This window comes from Neofelis nebulosa, chromosome 16, assembly GCF_028018385.1.
Source record: "Neofelis nebulosa isolate mNeoNeb1 chromosome 16, mNeoNeb1.pri, whole genome shotgun sequence".
Taxonomy (NCBI): Eukaryota; Metazoa; Chordata; class Mammalia; order Carnivora; family Felidae; genus Neofelis; species Neofelis nebulosa.
The window spans coordinates 59,149,821-59,167,312 of record NC_080797.1 but is presented as its reverse complement, the minus strand read 5'-3'; the positions used below and the strand labels follow the sequence as shown (position 1 = coordinate 59,167,312).

General features: G+C 40.3%; 1 protein-coding gene across 1 annotated transcript in view; it reads right to left on the bottom strand.

The window, feature by feature from the left end:
* Positions 1–487: 487 nt before the first annotated feature.
* CRLF3 (cytokine receptor like factor 3) overlaps positions 488–17,492 on the bottom strand; it is a 44,790-nt gene continuing 27,785 nt past the window's right edge. Inside the window, exons 7-8 of the mRNA XM_058704386.1 lie at positions 2,807–2,919; positions 488–1,944 (exon numbers count right to left, since the gene is read on the bottom strand). Coding sequence (XP_058560369.1) covers positions 1,688–1,944; positions 2,807–2,919 — 370 coding nt within the window. The 3' untranslated portion in view covers positions 488–1,687. The remainder of the gene's footprint in view (positions 1,945–2,806; positions 2,920–17,492) is intronic.

Here is a 17,492-nt window from a genome sequence, read left to right as displayed (position 1 = left end):
CTGAGCTACCCAGGCATCCCCAAAAATAAAATCTTAAAAAAACAAAACAAAACAAAAAAAACCCCGCAGTATTTAAAGTAGCTTCAGAGTTGAAATTTTGCAATCCACTCCTATCTAGAATTAAGTCAGGTTTTAGTCATTTTTGTGAAAAGGCAGATTCTAAGGATATAAATGTAAGATGTCGCCCTCCTGCAGAGGATAAGAAATAATGAGGTTCAATAACGAACTGACAAATGAAGGAAATGAGATGAAGAAAATAACCCATCCATATTCATTCAATCCAACTTTTACTGGACACACGTTATATGTCAGGCACGATGCTCAGTATCAGATACACAGAAGATAAAGCCTAAGTAACCCGACAACAAGTTACAATGATATTTGCATTAAAATGACTGGAGACACAAGAAATCCTTTCCTCCCTCTACTTAAAAGTAAAGATTAAAATTGGATTCATCACATCTCACAGAAGAAAAAAATACACACATTTAACTTTGAGGTTTTTATTTTGTTTCAGACAGCTGGACGAGACATCTACACTCTAGCACATCTTCTTAACGGTCACTAAACAGGTGAAAGCGACTTACTTGTATATAAAAAGGCAAGGGAAAAAGGTCATGATTGTCCAACAGGGAATGTGAATCCCCAAATAAATTATCTTACAAAAATATCAAACTTGCGTTTCCACATTTCTACTGTTAAAAATGAAGGAAAAAATTCACATTAAAAAAAATCTGTAGGCTGGTATAGCAAGTTAAGCTAATCATTTTTACACACTAAGTCCTTCAAATAAATATTTTAAACAAATTGAAGTTTTCCAAAAAATAGGTCAAGTATTTAGCCTATATATGTTTGGTCCACTAACAGACCGTTTATAAAACTGATATTAAACTGGACTGTAGCTCATACCCTATCAGGAGTAACACATACATCACTGAGGCTGGACATGCACATGTGCACATGACATACGTGTGAATGGCCACTGCTGTGCGTACTACTTCGTAGTTTTACCCTGTAAAAATCCTCCAAACTATCATGAATCGAACTGCAAGGAAAGAAAAAAGCAAGTACTTGCCTATTGTAGACATGTGCTCAGTAATTTAAAAAAACACAAAACCTATCACGCTTTTGGGACTTCAAGATCACTGAACAGGAGATAAAATTCAATACTGCTTACAGATACGTGAATATGGACAGCATACTCAACACTCACGTGGAGAGCACACAAGTGAAGGCATATTACAGAACTCTGGCCTCTGGCTGGTCTAGTCCTGTTGTTTTATCCTAAAGTCTTACATGGCCTTGGATCCTTAAAAGATAGAGGTTTAATAAAATAATGTTACACTAGGTTTTTCTGTTCCAATAACCAGCTTTTAAAGAAGTACAGTAGAAGGGTACAGGGCTTTCTGTATCTCCTCATACTTTAAAAGCCAATTTGATTTTTATCGTGATGTTGATATTCCAATTAACACTACGCTAAAAGTAAAACTGACTGCACTACGGTTTTGTCCACAATAGTCAAATCTTTTCTTGCTAAAATGTTCCAAATAAATCCAGTAAACAATTTCCATTTTCCATGGCTTAACTGAGAGATGAATCTAACAATTTTTTTAACCAATTTCGACTAAACTGAGCTGAGGACAGCTACATTTAAAACCCTGCAAACCAAAGCCAATCATCCAAAAATCTAGAACACCAACACTTTCCATCCAGGATAGAAAAAGGAGCATCCAAAATAAAGAGAACCACAAGATTGATCCAGTAGCCAATCAAAAACTACTTCTCTGTTATTCGAACTAATAGTTACTCGAAGCTTGAAGTTTCCTCCTTCGTTATTATTGGTGGATCCTAGAGTCACAGCTTCAATGTCAAATGTGACAGTGGACCCAGAAGTAACTGCTGGCAACTGATTAGTCATTTCTTTTCCATTTACAAAAACTGCACCTAAAATGTTAAGGTAAAGAGTCATTTACATGTGAGCAATAATGAAGAAATGAAACGGATTCTAGATTACTGATAACACAGCTAATTTCCTAAGTCACATCAAGAAAACATTCTGGAACGCCAACTGGTCAAAGAGAACGCATCTCAATATGTTAATTAACCGCCATCCCCAAGGCAGGAGAAAAAGTTAAAGCTTTAATCACATTTCAGAGTTCTGGTCGAGGGTGCTACTCTTTTAGAACAGAGACTGAGTTTCCAATGTGGATGGGATCAAAAGAAACTTGACTCCATTACAAGATTACATCCTGTGAAACAGAAAGACTGTTGTTGCACGTGAAAATAAAGAGTCTTTTTCTACCTACTGCTTGACCCATACCAGGAAATATTAACACATCTTCAGAGGGGATTTTAAAAGTGTGATTACAGTAGAGTAAGGGGCCAAAGAGCCCTACGGAGATAAAACAAATTAAGTCAACACTCTCTTCGGTTCATCGATCTGTGTTGAATTTAGATGCCCTATATACACAGAATCCAGAGGTAGACTCCCTGGTGCAGATCCCACAGTCACCTCTAAGCTAAGGGAGTTTAAGCTGGTCACTTAACCTCTCTGTAGCTCAGTTTTCATCATCTATAAAATGGGTATACTACGACTCCCCACTTCAACAAGTTGTTAAAAGGATTAAATAATTTACTATTTATAAAGGGAACAGAATAATGCCTGGTACGTAGTAGCCATATAGGTATGTCATAAAGACTTGAACTTTCTCGTGTCCTGCTACAAATGCGTGATGTTGGAATAGGTTCAGATGTTACCACAGGAATTCATGTATTTCAAAGAGGAGAGCAGTTGTGTCTCTCTTACCATTTGTACTAATGCACACTGCTTGGTCACGCTGCAGAGAGTCATAGCCATTCTGTTTTTCTGCACACACTCCTATACTGTCTCTTCTGTCTGGTTGGCCCACAGTCTCAACTCTGTAAATGAGGGAGAAAGTCATTAATCTTTTTTTTTTTTTTAATATGATCTCTAACAGTTACTAAGGTGAAAAAGAACAATGTCATCATAATTGCTCTTGGTAATAGCTAACAATGATTCAGCACTTCCTAAATTCCAGGCACTATTCTAAACATTCTGTGTCTATCTGCCAATCACCTCATTCGATTCACATAACAAGCCATGAGGTAGGTAGTGCCTCATTATTACCATACCCATTTTATATGTGAGAAGAAACAGGATTAAAAAGAGGCTAAATACCCTGACCCCGATCGCCTGGCTGAGTGCTGGGCCCATGACGGCAACTCAGGCATTCGAATTGCAGGGTGTACGTTAACTACTTACAGCTGTGACGACGCATTTCCATTTTCTGTTCTGGCTCTGGACATATATTATAGAAAGCCTGTCATGTCATACTTGCCATTATAGTAAATGTGACTGTTACTGCCATCACCTAAACCTTGAACGTGAGAGTGTAAGCAATGGTTTGATTACTGTTTGTCAAGTTTTTAAAGCCTTTAAAAAATAGACACTCTAGTCTTTATCGAATGGATAATATAGTTACGAACATACTTTGCTTGGAGGACTTCATGTGTGGAAAGTTGAAGCATTTCTTTTTGTGTTTTAGTCTCAAAATACATCATCATGCCCTCCAGAAATAGGAAACTTGAATATATAAAGTCAACCTATATCTCTACCACCAGATGCATCTTTCCCTCTGTTCCAGAAAGCCAGACTTTGCAAGGACAGAAAAAGAAAAATTAGCAAGGAACAAGATGCAGCTTTACCATGGGAAGAGGTGATGATTTCTAGTCAGCAGAGCCTCAAAATGTCTTATGTTGCAAAGTGGCAAATATGCAAGATCAAGATAAATACGTAGGCAGGTTTCTGAAGTCACTGCACTTGTGAACTGGCGGCAGTCTTAAAGAGGACAGTGACGTCACCGTTACAGCAGAATTGGGAGTCCCAGTCCTCACTCTACCACAGAAACATGGCTTTCACAATGATACTCAGAAACACCTTTCTGAGCGCTCCAGAATCCAGTTAAGAAGTGGCAGTACCCCCAGGGGGGCACAACGCTGAAAACAGCTACACTGCAATGGGTAACAAGAGACATTTCACTTTCCCAAGTCAGTCCCTCTTCCAAGCTATCACAGCTCAATGTCTGGTAAGAACACCTGGCTTCTGCCTTTTTCTTTGGGGGTGGGGGGGGGTGGGGGGGGAGAGGGAGGGAGGAAGGGAGGGAAGGAGGGAGGGAGGGAGGGAGGGAGGGAGGGAGGGAGGGAGAGAGAGAAGTGAAGGATTAATCCAGCATTCTATTTTTTTTTTTTAATGTTTATTTTTGAGGGAGAGAGAGACTGAACACGAGCAGGAGAGGAGGAGAGAGAGGGAGGCACAGAATCTGAAGCAGGCTCCAGGTTCCGAGCTGTCAGCACAGAGCCCGACACGGGGCTCGAACCCACAAACCACGAGATCATGACCTGAGCTGAAATCGGATGCTTAAACAACTGAGCCACCCAGGCGCCCCATAATCCAGCATTCTAACTCTTTGGAAGGTTGCCTGAAGGACTAATTTCTGTGATGCCTCATTTGGAGAACTGACAGAGTGAGCATAGTATGGCTTCCCAAATGCTGCAAAGAGCAAAGAAATGTGAGTGGTGTGACTGGGAGAAGGTTCATAACTTCAGGCTTCTCTCCCTCGCGAGGAAGGGAGAAGAGGCGAATGTGCTTCTGCACCAACTTTTCATAGGGCTGCTCAAGGCAATGGTATCTGTCTCACTTGATGTGGGCACTGCTGGGGAGCTGGTGGGCTCTGGATACCTGGCGGCTAGTGAGTACAAGAAAGAGGCAGGCGGCTTGCTGCTGTCACATCAGAGAACAGCCGTGGCACCAACAGGTACCAGAGGGAGCAAGAGACTATGAGCTCCAGAAAGACCCGCAACACTCAGCCCAGGAAAGTCACGTTCTCCCCAAAAAAAGGTTTCCGAGGCCCCCAGAATCTCTAGCTGGGTTCATGTGCGAGGGTCACCTCCTATACAAAACCAGATCATAAAAACTGTGAGAGGTGGCTGTTTTCTCATGTGTACAGATCCCAACACAACATTATAGGACATATAAAGAAGCTGGGGAAAAAGACCCAAACAAAAAAACAAAATAGGTCTCAAAAATATCCAAATAATTCAAAACAACCATCATAAAGATGCTCTACAAGCCCAAGAAAATAAGACACGAACAAAATGAGAATACCAACAAAGAGATGAAAAATACAAAAAATAACCAAACAGGTATTTTGGAGCTGAAGAATACAGTAAGACCTGAAAACTTCACAAGAGGAGTGCAATATCACACAATCAAGCAGAAGAAAAAAACATCAAAATACAGGTCTTTTGAAATTATCCAATCACAGGGAAAAAAAGCATGAAGAAAGTCTAAGAGACTTACAGGAGAAGAGAAAGGGGCATTGTTTCATTTAAGGAAACAATGGCTAAACACTTCCCAGATAGGAAGTTTTGGGAAGAAGCAGCCTACTGGACACCAACTAGGATGAACCCAAGAGAGCACGCTGAAACACATTACAAACTGTCCAAAGTCAAAGACACAGCGTTTAAAAGCGACTCATCATGTACAAGGAAGCTCACATAAGACTATCAGTGGATTTCGAAGTCGAAACCTTGCAGGCAAGAAAGGAGTGAGGTGATACACTCAAAGTGCTTAAAGGAAAAAAAATTCTGCCAACCAAGAATACAATATCTCAGAACTGTCCTTTAGAAAAATGAGGAAGAAATAGGCATCCCTACAAAAGCTGAGGGAGGTCATCCACAGGAGACTTGCCTTACAAGAAATGCTAGAAGGAATCCTTCACGTTGAAATGAAAAGACTGTAAATAGCAACATGAAAGTATGTGAAAGTATAAAGCTCCCTGGTAAAGGTAAATATATAAACATAGAACACCATAATACTGTAATGGTGGTAGATAAATCACTTTTAATTCTGGTGTAGAAGTTAAAAGGCAAAAGATAAAAAATAATATAACTAAAAGATGTTAATAGATATACAATATGAAAAGATGTATTTATGACATCAATGACATACAGTGTGGGAGTTGTTATCAGCTTAAAAGAGATTGTTATAACTATAAGCTGTTTTATGTAAGCCCCATGCTAACCACAAAGACAATACTTTCAGAAGACACACTGAAGAAAATAAAAAAGGAATCAAAGCATGTCACTACATAAAACAAAAACACAAAACAATAAAACACAAAGGATGGCAGCAAGAGAAGAAGAGAAACACAAAGCTACAAGCAATGACAGAAAGCAATGACAAAATGGCAATAATAAGTCCTTCTCTATCAATAATCACTTTAAACATAAATGGATTGGAGCACCTGGGTGGCTCAGTCAGTTGAACAGCTGACTCTTGATTTCGGCTCAAGTAATGATCCCAGGATCATGGGATCGAGCCCCACATCACGCTAAGCATAGAGCCTGATTATGATTTTCTCTTTCTCTCTCCCTCTATCCCTCCATCGCGTGCTCTCTCTCTAAAATAAAAATTAAAAAATCTAAATGGATTAAACTCTCCCACTGGAAAGATTGGAGTGGCTGATGAATATAAAAGATCCAGATACTCCATACAAATGGTAAGCAAAAGACAGCAGAGACGGCCATACTTCTATCAGACAAAATAGACTTTTATGTCACAAAATAACAAAAGAGGCAAAGAAAGACATTATATAATTAAAAAGGGTCAACTTACCAGGAAGAGATAACAATTGTAAACATATGTGCACCCAACATCAGATCAAATATAGAAAATGAACAATGAGAGAAATGAAGAGAAAAACAGTTACACAATAATAGTAGATTTCAATATCCCATTTTTAAGAAAACAGAACATCCAGACAGAAAATCGATAAGGAACAGAGGATTTGAACACTGTAAACCAAAAGAATGTAATAGACATATACAGAGCATTTTACCCAAGAGGAGTAGAATGAATACATGTTCTCCACAAACACATGTGGAACATTCTCCTGGAATCATCATGTTAGGTCAACAAGTCACTACAAATTTAAGAATACTGAAATCACACTACATACATTTTCTGACCACAACAGAATGAAACTAGAGATTAACGGCAGAAGGAAAACTAGAAAGTTTGAGTACTGTCATGCTAGAGGGCCAGGTATCCCACAGAACAATGGAAGCTTCATGTTTGGAACCCCTCAGACCTTGCACTATGGGTCTCTCCCTTTGGTGGATTCGCATTTGTATCCTTTTGCTGTAACAAAACTCTCATCATAGTGTAGTGCTTTCCTAAGTTCTGTGAGTCATCCTAGCAAATTACAGAATTTGAGGGTGGTCGTGGGAACCCTGGGATTTGTAGTTTTCCATGTAGTTAGAAGTGAGGGGAGGCCTTGGAGACCCCTAAACTTGCAGCTGGTACCTAAAGTGAGGCTACGCTTTTTTTTTTTTTTAATGTTTGTTTGCTTAGAGAGCTTGAGCAGAGGAGGGGCAGAGAAAGAGGGAGAGAGAGAGAGAATACTAAGCAGACTCCACACTGTCAGTGCAGAGCCCAATGTGGGGCTCGATCTCACAAAGTGTGAGATCATGACCTGAGCTGAAATCAGGAGTCGGACGCTTAACTGACTGAGCCACCCGGGCTCCCCTGGAGGACTATGCTTTTAACCTTGTGTCTGGCCAACTTGTTGCAAGTATACATTTTTTTAGTTATTAAACATTTTAAACCAAGAATTCAATTAAAATGTCTTGAAATTAATTAAAGATAGTAATACAGAAAAGATCCTCAACGCAGTGAGAAAAAAGAAATCCTAGGAAGAAAAAACCCTCCTAATTTGAATAAATCACAAAGTAATTCCTAAAAGCATCTTACCAAAACAGCACGTAATAAATAAGACCAGCACAGCATAAAAAGTTTACAAAAGTTGCTCTGAAAATGGAATGAACCAGGAAAGTAAATAGTCAATATGCCTGAAACACAGAATTATTTTCATAGTTCAATAAGAAATAGAACGTAAGTTTAAAATCACTGAATTTTTAAATTACAAGACAAGTAGGGAGGACATTATATCCTAAAAAAACTACTGTAGGTGTTCTTTCACATAACAAGTTTTGTAAGAAACTATATAAGAAAGAAAACTACAGGGCAAATGGGTGGCTTGGTCGGTTAAGCGTCCGACTCTTGATTTCAGCTCAGGTCACGATCTCACAGTTCGTGGGTTCGAGCACAAAGCCACTAGAAATGCATCCACTGCATAGACGAAAGTAGTAGAAAGTCCTAGGCAAAATATTCTGAGAAAGAACAGGGCCACAAAGAGGAGCAATTTCGATGGCAACAAGAAAGCTAATCTATTATCCCTATTATTCTGCACTTTGGCTAACTTTGATTGCGTTTAAGTGACACTCTTTTTATTATACAACCTCAAACTTTTTTCTTCACAGTGAATGCTTGGACAAAAATCCAAAACTTCAGTTGCGTCGCTAAGAAATATATGAAAAATACCCAGCTTTATGATAAACAGAAGAAATAAAATAAAGTTTTTGTTTTGGCCTAGCAGCTGCAGATGGAATAAAAACAGCCAGGTCTGCAGCGACATGAGTACCTCACACACTGCTGGGAGGCCTGCAAGTGCTTCCAGAACATAGCCAGTCAGTCTGTGTGTCACTAACAGGAAGACTGGCCCAAGAAGAGAGAATGAGCTGTGTGTCGACAAAGAGGGTCATGGCACGGCTTGACACGTCAGGAGTAAGAGAAAGAAGGGATGCCTTGTCAAGTCATGGCAAAGAAGGATTTTTGAAATATATTTGAAATAGAAATACGTTCCTTACCATACAAATCCTAAAATAGCTTTTATCCTGTCTCAAAACAAAACTGGTAACTTGAACAGTCCTTTATTATAGAAATTGGAAATCTTCCAACAAAGAAAATTCTAGGATGGTTAACTGGTGAACTCTACCAAACACTTAAGGAAGAAATAATACCAATTCTACACAAACAGTTCTGGACACAAAAGAGGAAGAAACACTTCCCCATCTCACTTTGTGAGGTTAGCCAAAACCAAAACCAAGGACATCGTAAGCAAAAAAGACAAATATCTCTCTCATGAAGAGACATAAAAATCCGCTATATTAAAAAATATATATATATTAAAAATCAAATTTAGTGCTAAAGTATATATAAAGAATAGCACATGACTCAGTGGAGTTTCTCTGGGGAATGTAAAGCTGGTTCAATGTTCAAAAATCTATCACTGTAATTCCCCATATCAACAGAAAAAAAAAACTGATTACCTTAATAGATGTATAAAAATAACTAGACCAAATGAAACACTCATTTATGGATAAAATTCTCAGCAAACCACAACCAGAAAGGAACTTTCTTTCAACGTTTTTTTTTTTTTTTTTTTTTATTTATTTTTGGGACAGAGAGAGACAGAGCATGAACGGGGGAGGGGCAGAGAGAGAGGGAGACACAGAATCTGAAACAGGCTCCAGGCTCCGAGCCATCAGCCCAGAGCCTGACGCGGGGCTCGAACTCACGGACCGCGAGATCGTGACCTGGCTGAAGTCGGACGCTTAACCGACTGCGCCACCCAGGCGCCCCGGAACTTTCTTAACCTGATAAAAGGTATCTACAAAAAACCTGGTGCACCCGGCTGGCTCGGTCAGGAGAGCATGCAACTCTGGATCTCGAGGTTTTAAGTGGGAGCCCACGATGGGTGTAGCGATTACTTAAAAATAAAATCTTAGGGGTACCCGAGTGGCTCAGTCAGTTGAGCACCCAACTCTTGATTTTGGCTCAGGTCATGATCTCACACTTCGTGAGATCCAAGCCCCATGTCAGGCTCTGCTCTGTTAGCACAGAGCCTGCTTGGGATCCTCTCCCTCCCTCCCTCACTCTCTGCCCCTCCCCTGCACACATTCTCTCTCCCTCTCTCTCAAAATTAATAAATGTAAAAAACATAATTTATATAAAAAAACAAGTCTTAAAAAGCCCTCAAACCTACAGCTACCATTCATACTTAATGTGAAACACTGAAGGCTTTTTTTCAACACTGCTATTCAGAATCATACTTCCTAGCCAGTGTGATGAGGCAAAAAAAAAAAAAAAAAAAAAAAAGAAATGACAAAATACTGATGAAAGAGATCGTTTAAAAAACTAAATTGGGGCACCTGGGTGGCTGAGGTGGCTCAGTTGGTTAGGCATTTGACTTTGGCTCAGGTCATGGTATCATGGTTTCGTGAGTTCGAGCTCCGCATCCGGCTCTGTGCCGACTGGCAGCTCAGAACCTGCAGCTTGCTTCAGAGTCTGTATCTTCCTCTCTCTGCCCTCCCCCACTTGTGCTCTGTCTCTGTCTCTCAAAAATAAATAAACATTAAAAAAAGTTAAACAATAAAATCAAAATGTTGTCTTAAAAAAAAGAAACTAAATTAAGAAATATACCATAACCAGGGGTGCCTGGGTGGCTTAGTTGGTTGAACCAACTCTTGATTTCGCCTTGGGTCATAATCTCATGGTCTGTGAGACTGAGCCCTGCATCACACTCTGCGATGACAGTGCCAAGCCTGCTTAGGATTTTCTCTCTCCCTCTCTCTCCACCTCTCCTCTACTCAAGCTCACTCTCAAAAAAAAAAAAAAAGGAAAGAAAGAAATATACCATATCCATAGATTGGAACAATCAGAATATTAAAATACCAATTACTCCCAAACTGATTTATACATTCAAGGCAATCTCAATCAAAATCCCAGGAAAAAAATTTTTCTTAGAAATGGACAAGCTGAATCTAAAGTTAAATAGAAAGACACAGGAACCAGAATAACCAAAATAAAGAAAGAATAAAGTTGGAAAAAATCACATTACTTGATTTGATGACTTACTATAAAGCTACAGTAATCAAGATTTTAGTTCTGGGAAAGGAGAACACATAAATCAATGAAACAGTCCAGAAAAAGTTCCCCACACTGTCAACTGATTTTTGACAAAGGTGAAAGGCAGTTCAATGGATAGAGGACAGTCTTTTCAACAAATAGTGCAGGGACTACTGGACCAGATGCAAAACGAACACAGTTCAACTCATATTTCACACATTATACTAAAAGTAACTCAAAATAGCTCAGAGATCTAAATGTAAAATTTAAAAATATAAAGTGTCTAGAAGAAAACATAGGAGACCTTATGACCTTGCATTTGGGCAAAGATTTCTTGGATACAACACCAAAAGTACTAGATGAACTGGTGAATTGTATTTCATCAAAATTAACAACTTCTCCACAAAAGACATTGCTAAAAGCCTCAGACTGCTAAAAAATATTTTCAAGACATATACTTAACAAAACCTTATATTCATCAAATTTCAGTAATAAAAAAAATCTTTTTAAACAGACAAGTGTCTTGAAAAGACACTTCACCAATGGAGATACATAAATGGCCAATAAGTGAACACATGAAAAGATGCTATCTTTTAGCTATCAAAGAAAAGAAAATTAAAACCACAGTGAGGTACAACTACATGATATAGACTAGCTGAACTTAACAGCCAAAAGTGGGGACGCCTGGAGCTCAGTTGGTTAAGCATCAAACTCTTAATTTTGGTTCAAGTCATGATCTCATCGTTCAAGATCACGACCGTGATCATCGGGCTCTGTGCGGACAGGGCAGAGCCTGTTTGGGATTCTTTCTCTCTGTCCCCTGCTCTCTGGCTCTCAAAATAAATAAACAAACTTAAAAAAAAAAAAAAAAAAAAGCACAAATGGAGAACCTGGGTGGCTCGGTCTTAAGCATCCAAGTCATGATTTTGGCTTATGTCATGATCTCATGTTTGTGAGATTGAGCTCAAAATGGGGCTCTGCACTGGGCATGAAGCTTGCATAAGATCTTTCTCTCCATCTCCCCTGCCCCTCTCTCCTGCTCACTTGTGTGTTTGCTCTCCTTCTCTCTCAAAAAAAAAAAAAAAAAAAAAAAAGAAAAGAAAAGAAAAAAAGAAAAAGAAAAGAACCAATACAACTGACAATACCAAATACCAACAAGGATGAAGAACAACTGAAAATCTCATATGTGCTAGAGGGAATGTAAAATGGTTACAGCCACTCTGGAACACAGTTTGACAGTTCATTAGACAGATAAGTAAACACAGTATGACCCAGCAATTGCCATCGAAGATATTCATTTACTTAAGAGAAATGGAAGCTTGTGTTCACAGAGAAACCTGTAGACAAATGTTTAATTTTTTTTTTTTTTTTTTTTTTTTCAACGCTTTTTATTTATTTTTTTTGGGACAGAGAGAGACAGAGCATGAACGGGGGAGGGGCAGAGAGAGAGGGAGACACAGAATCGGAAACAGGCTCCAGGCTCCGAGCCATCAGCCCAGGGCCTGACGCGGGGCTCGAACTCACAGGCCGTGAGATCGTGACCTGGCTGAAGTCGGACGCTTAACCGACCGCGCCACCCAGGCGCCCCTGTTTAAAGAGGCTTTCTTACGGCCCCAAATTGGAAACAACTCATGTCTTTCAACTAGTAAATAAACTGATATATCCACACGATAAAATAATATTAATAAAGGACTAAACTGCACATACTACATACATATATAATAGAGAGAGAGAACTCCATATTATTAATATATCACTCCATTTGTAGGACATTCTGAAATGGCAAAATTATACAAACAGAAAACAAATCAGTAGTTGACAGAGAGAGGCGGGGTTAACACAAGAGATAACACAAGGGAATATTACGAAGTGATGAGATTGTTTTGTACCTGATTGTGGCAGCGGATACATGACTCAACACATTTGTCAAAACTCAGAACTGTACTACAAAAAGACTTTTCTTTTTCATGTTTATTTTTGAGAGTGAGAGACAGAGACAAGTGCAAGCCGGGGGGGGGGGGGGGTTGGGGGGGGGCGGCACACAGAGAGAGAGGCAGACACAGAATCCGAAGCAGGCTCCAGGCTGTCAACACAGAGCCGGATGTGGGGCTCGAACCCACAAACTGTGAGATCATGACCTGAGCTGAAGTCAGATGCTCAACTGACTGAGCCACCCAGGCACCCCGACTTTTTTTTTTTAATTATAAGCTCTACACCCAATGTGGGGGCTGCACTCACAACCTGAGAAGGTCAAGAGGTACATGCTCTACTGACTGAGCCAGCCAGGCACCCCAAGACTGATTTTTACTTCCATAAAAATTTAAAAAGTGAAAAAACGGCCCATATACATATAAGAACGTTACTTGATCCAGACTGCTTTATGAAACCTTCAAGGAAGAGATAATCTATCATGTAAAATTAAAAAATGAAACAAAACAAAAAAACAGAAAACAGGGAGGAAAGATCACCCAATTATTTCATGAGGCTTTTATAATCTTGACACACAAATTGCCAATTTCATTCATGAATATAGATTAAATTAAAAAAAATAAAAATAGCACCAAATTCAAACCAGTACTGTGAAACAGAAAGCAATACCATCAGGTAGGATTTATCCCAGGAATGCAGAGTTAATTTAACATTAGAACACCTATTCACAGGGGCGCCTGGGTGGCGCAGTCGGTTAAGCGTCCGACTTCAGCCAGGTCACGATCTCGCGGTCCGTGAGTTCGAGCCCCGCGTCAGGCTCTGGGCTGATGGCTCGGAGCCTGGAGCCTGTTTCCGATTCTGTGTGTCTCCCTCTCTCTCTGCCCCTTTCCCGTTCATGCTCTGTCTCTCTCTGTCCCAAAAATAAATAAAAAAAAAACTTTGAAAAAAAAAAATTTAAAAAAAAATAAAAAAGAAAAAAAAAAAAAAAAAAAAGAACACCTATTCACAGGGCACCTGGGTGGCTCAGCGTCCGTCTGATTTCAGCTCAAGTCATGATCTCATGGTTTGTGAGTTGGAGCCCCCCACTGGGCTCTCTGCTACCAGCAAAGAGGCCACTTGGGATCCTCGGTCCCCCTCTCTCTCTGCCCCACCCCCGTGTGTGTGCACGTGCATTCTTTCTCTCAAAAATAAACAAACATTAAAAAAAAAAAAAAAGAACATCTCCTGGTGCACATCACTGCAGTAAGAGTTTGAGAGTGGGCAGAGAGATGCAGAGAAGATACGTCACAAAGTTCTACAGCCATTACTGATTTTAAAAAATCAAGATAAATTAGAAATAGAAACTTTTATTTCAGAAATGTTTCTTGAATTGTATTTTAAGGTGTTATGTTCCCACGGTTCTGATTTCCTTTCACAGGGCCTCTAATTACATTTGCTGGATCTCTTTTTGCTTATCTCTTTTCTTTCATTTTCTCTTGAATCCCTTTTTGATTTTTGTTTCAATTTGCTCATTTTTCATTACTATCCCTGCTTCCCATGCTATCAAGCTCCTTTGTGCTTCTTGTAATTTGGTCTTGATTTCTGAAACAGTGCCTTTTTCTTCTATCTCTCTGCTAAGTTCTGGCAGCTAGCATTTCATAGATTCCTGCTCTCTGTGCATCACCTCCTGCTATTCAGCCATCTCTTCCCTGAGTTCTTGTATTTAATCTTTGTAATCTTCCTTCATAACTGTGATTAATTTTTTTTTTTTTTAATTAAGGTTGAAACGCTGAATGCAGTTTTCTCTTCGTTTCTGGCAATTATTTTTGCTGGGGTCTCATTACCTGTAGAAAAGATTTGCCGATCTTTTTCATTTCTTTCCCTTATCCTATCTTTGTACAGATACCGTGGACATTCACTTCATGTTGCTCGTATTAATGCATCGGGTTCCTGTAATAGGAGGGATGAAGGGGGTGGGTGGGAAACCCGGGTAACTCTCAGGTTTACAGCTCTGTGGCCTGTCGTCCCCCCATTGCTGCCTCATAATGTGGCTCCTCTATTAGTCCTGTCTCCTCTGACACTCAAGACCTAATGTGTTTCGAAACAGCTTCTACTGCCAGACTTCAGCTTCTGTGGTTTCTTCAAAGGCTGCTTCACAGACCACTGACCATGGTCACCACTTGCTTAAGATCAAGCATTTTAAACTTGCTCAGGCATTTTCCACATCTTTTCTCTCTGCTTCCTCAATCAGAGCACTGAGGCACTGTTCAGTCCTAGCCCTATTTACAGTCTCCAGGGTGGGGCCTTCTCCTTTCGGGATTGAATATTTGGAGATTTCTACGATTGGCACCTCCACGCTAATCATTTTTTTTTTTCCCCTCAGCAAACTGTCATGATTTCCTCAGTGGACTTCCTGCCTATCTGCGGCTTCGGAAGTCTTTAGACCTAATTTGGAATTGAGTTTTCTGTATCTTAGTTTTGTTGAAAAAGCACTCACGGGTCCTCCTACCTCTATTCTCCTTATTACTCCAAAAAGTTTCTGCGAGTGGAAAAGATTCAAAACTAAGGTGCCACCACATAGGCACTGGTCGCAGAAGCTCTCATGGTCTCTTTTGAGCCCTCTCACCAAGGCTTCTCCACAACGTCCCTGGAACCGTTCATGTCAGGTCACCAACAGACATCCACACTGCAAACCCAAAAGTCAATTCTCAGTCTTTTTCTTACCTGGTGGATCAGTGCCGTCTGACATGACTGAGCCCACACTACCTCCTCTTTGAAACACTTCCTTCACTTGACTTCTAGGACACCGCATCCACTGGTTCCTCCTCCTCAGAGTCCTTTGATGGCTTTCTTCCCTCCCCAGCCGCTAAATGTTACAATCCTTCAATGTTCTCTGTCTACACTCACTCCTTGGTTGATCTCACCCAGTCTCATGGCTTTAAATTAAATACTCATCTACAATCTAAAAACTCTCAAGTTAATATCTCCAGCCTGGCTCTCTCCACTGAATTCCAGATTTCTGTATCCAGCTGTCTATCCACATCTTTACTTGTATGTGCAGTAAGGAACTCAAACTTACTAATTTGTGAAAGAACAAACTGATATTCACTCAGAAACACACTCTAATTGCCTCTTACATACCTCAGTAAATGACAATTCTATGTCAACAGTTACTCAGACCAAAAGCCCTGAGGTCACACTGGACTCCCTTCTTTCTCACGTCCCACAAGCAACACATCCTGCCAGTCCTTCCTTCAAAATATATCCAGATTCTGACCATTTATTGTTACCTCCACTGTTCCATCCTAGTCCAAGCCACCATTCACTCTCACCAAGATTACTGTTACAGTCTCCTGACTGGTCTCCCTGCCTGTACCCATACCCTTCACAGACTATTTTCCCCACAGCAGCCACAATGGCCTGTAAAACATGTATCAGGTGATGTCATTCGTTCGCTCAACACCCTCCAACGACCTTTCACCTCACTAAGTCGGAATAGAGGCCTACGGGGCTAGACTGTCAAGATTTGAATCTCGGCCCCACTATAAACAACTGGCACAACCTCAGGCAAGTCACTTAATCTTTTTACATCTCAGTTTCCATATCTATAAAATGTGTCTACCTGATGAGGATGTAATGAGGATTTATAGATATTAACTCATTAAGTCCTTAAGAACTAGGAGCGCCCGGGTGGCTCAGTTGTTTAAGCGTCCAACTTCGGCTTGGGTCATGATCTCACAGTCTGTGAGTTCAAGCCCCATGTCCAGCTCTGTGCCGGCAACTCAGAGCCTGGAGCCTGCTTCAGATTCTGTGTCTCCTCTTTTTGCCCCTCCTCCGCTCATGCCTCTGTCTCTCCCTCTCTCTCAAAAGTAAATAAACATTTAAAAACTTAAAAAAAAAAAGAACACACAGCAAAGCTCAACAAATGTTAGCTGACCATTATTATTTTGTACCATCTAGCTCAACTTGTGAATTCATGAAAAGTAAAAAGGAGAGCATGTCTCCCTCCCCAAGAGAATGAAAACGTAAACTTCACTTGGTGAGGCCTTTGTTGGGGGGGGGGGGGGGGTGGGGAGATCTCCGTATGCAGTGTCAAATATCCTCCTTGTAAATGGCCACAGGCGACCTTCAAAAGGGTATTTCTTTGAGGAATTAAAAAAGAAATATATGCAGCCTGTTCAAAAGTATAGCCTACTTTTCTGGGATCCTCTGACTATAGTGCCTATCTCTATTAACCCGATCCAGACTCATGACTTGCTATTTGTACTTTTTCTACTCTGTATCTTTGATTCTTGCTCTGTTTCCCCACCTGAACTGTCCACCTCTACCTGCACTAAGCCTCATCAACCCCTCATCTAGAAGTAACTTTTCCTCCCTCTGTATTGCAGAGTAGCTTGGATCTTCCTTATACTAATTAATAAACTGCTTACTCTACGATTAATCAAAGATTCTGGGGTTTTTTTTCTTCCTAAACTTCACACTCACGACAATACCAAGTACTTTATGTAAATACCATCTGAATGGAGTAAAGGCTGAAGGAAATGATTAGCCTCATTCAAAGACTAGAGTTGATAAGGAGAACTGTCCTTACATTAAAAAAAAAAAGTCATTTTAGGGGCACCTGGGTGGCTCAGTCGGTTAAGCTTTCCGACTTTGGCTCAGGTCATGATCTCATGGCTCGTGAGTTTGAGCCCCACATCGGGCTCTGTGCTGAAAGCTCAGAGCCTGGAGACCACTTCAGATTCTGTCTCCC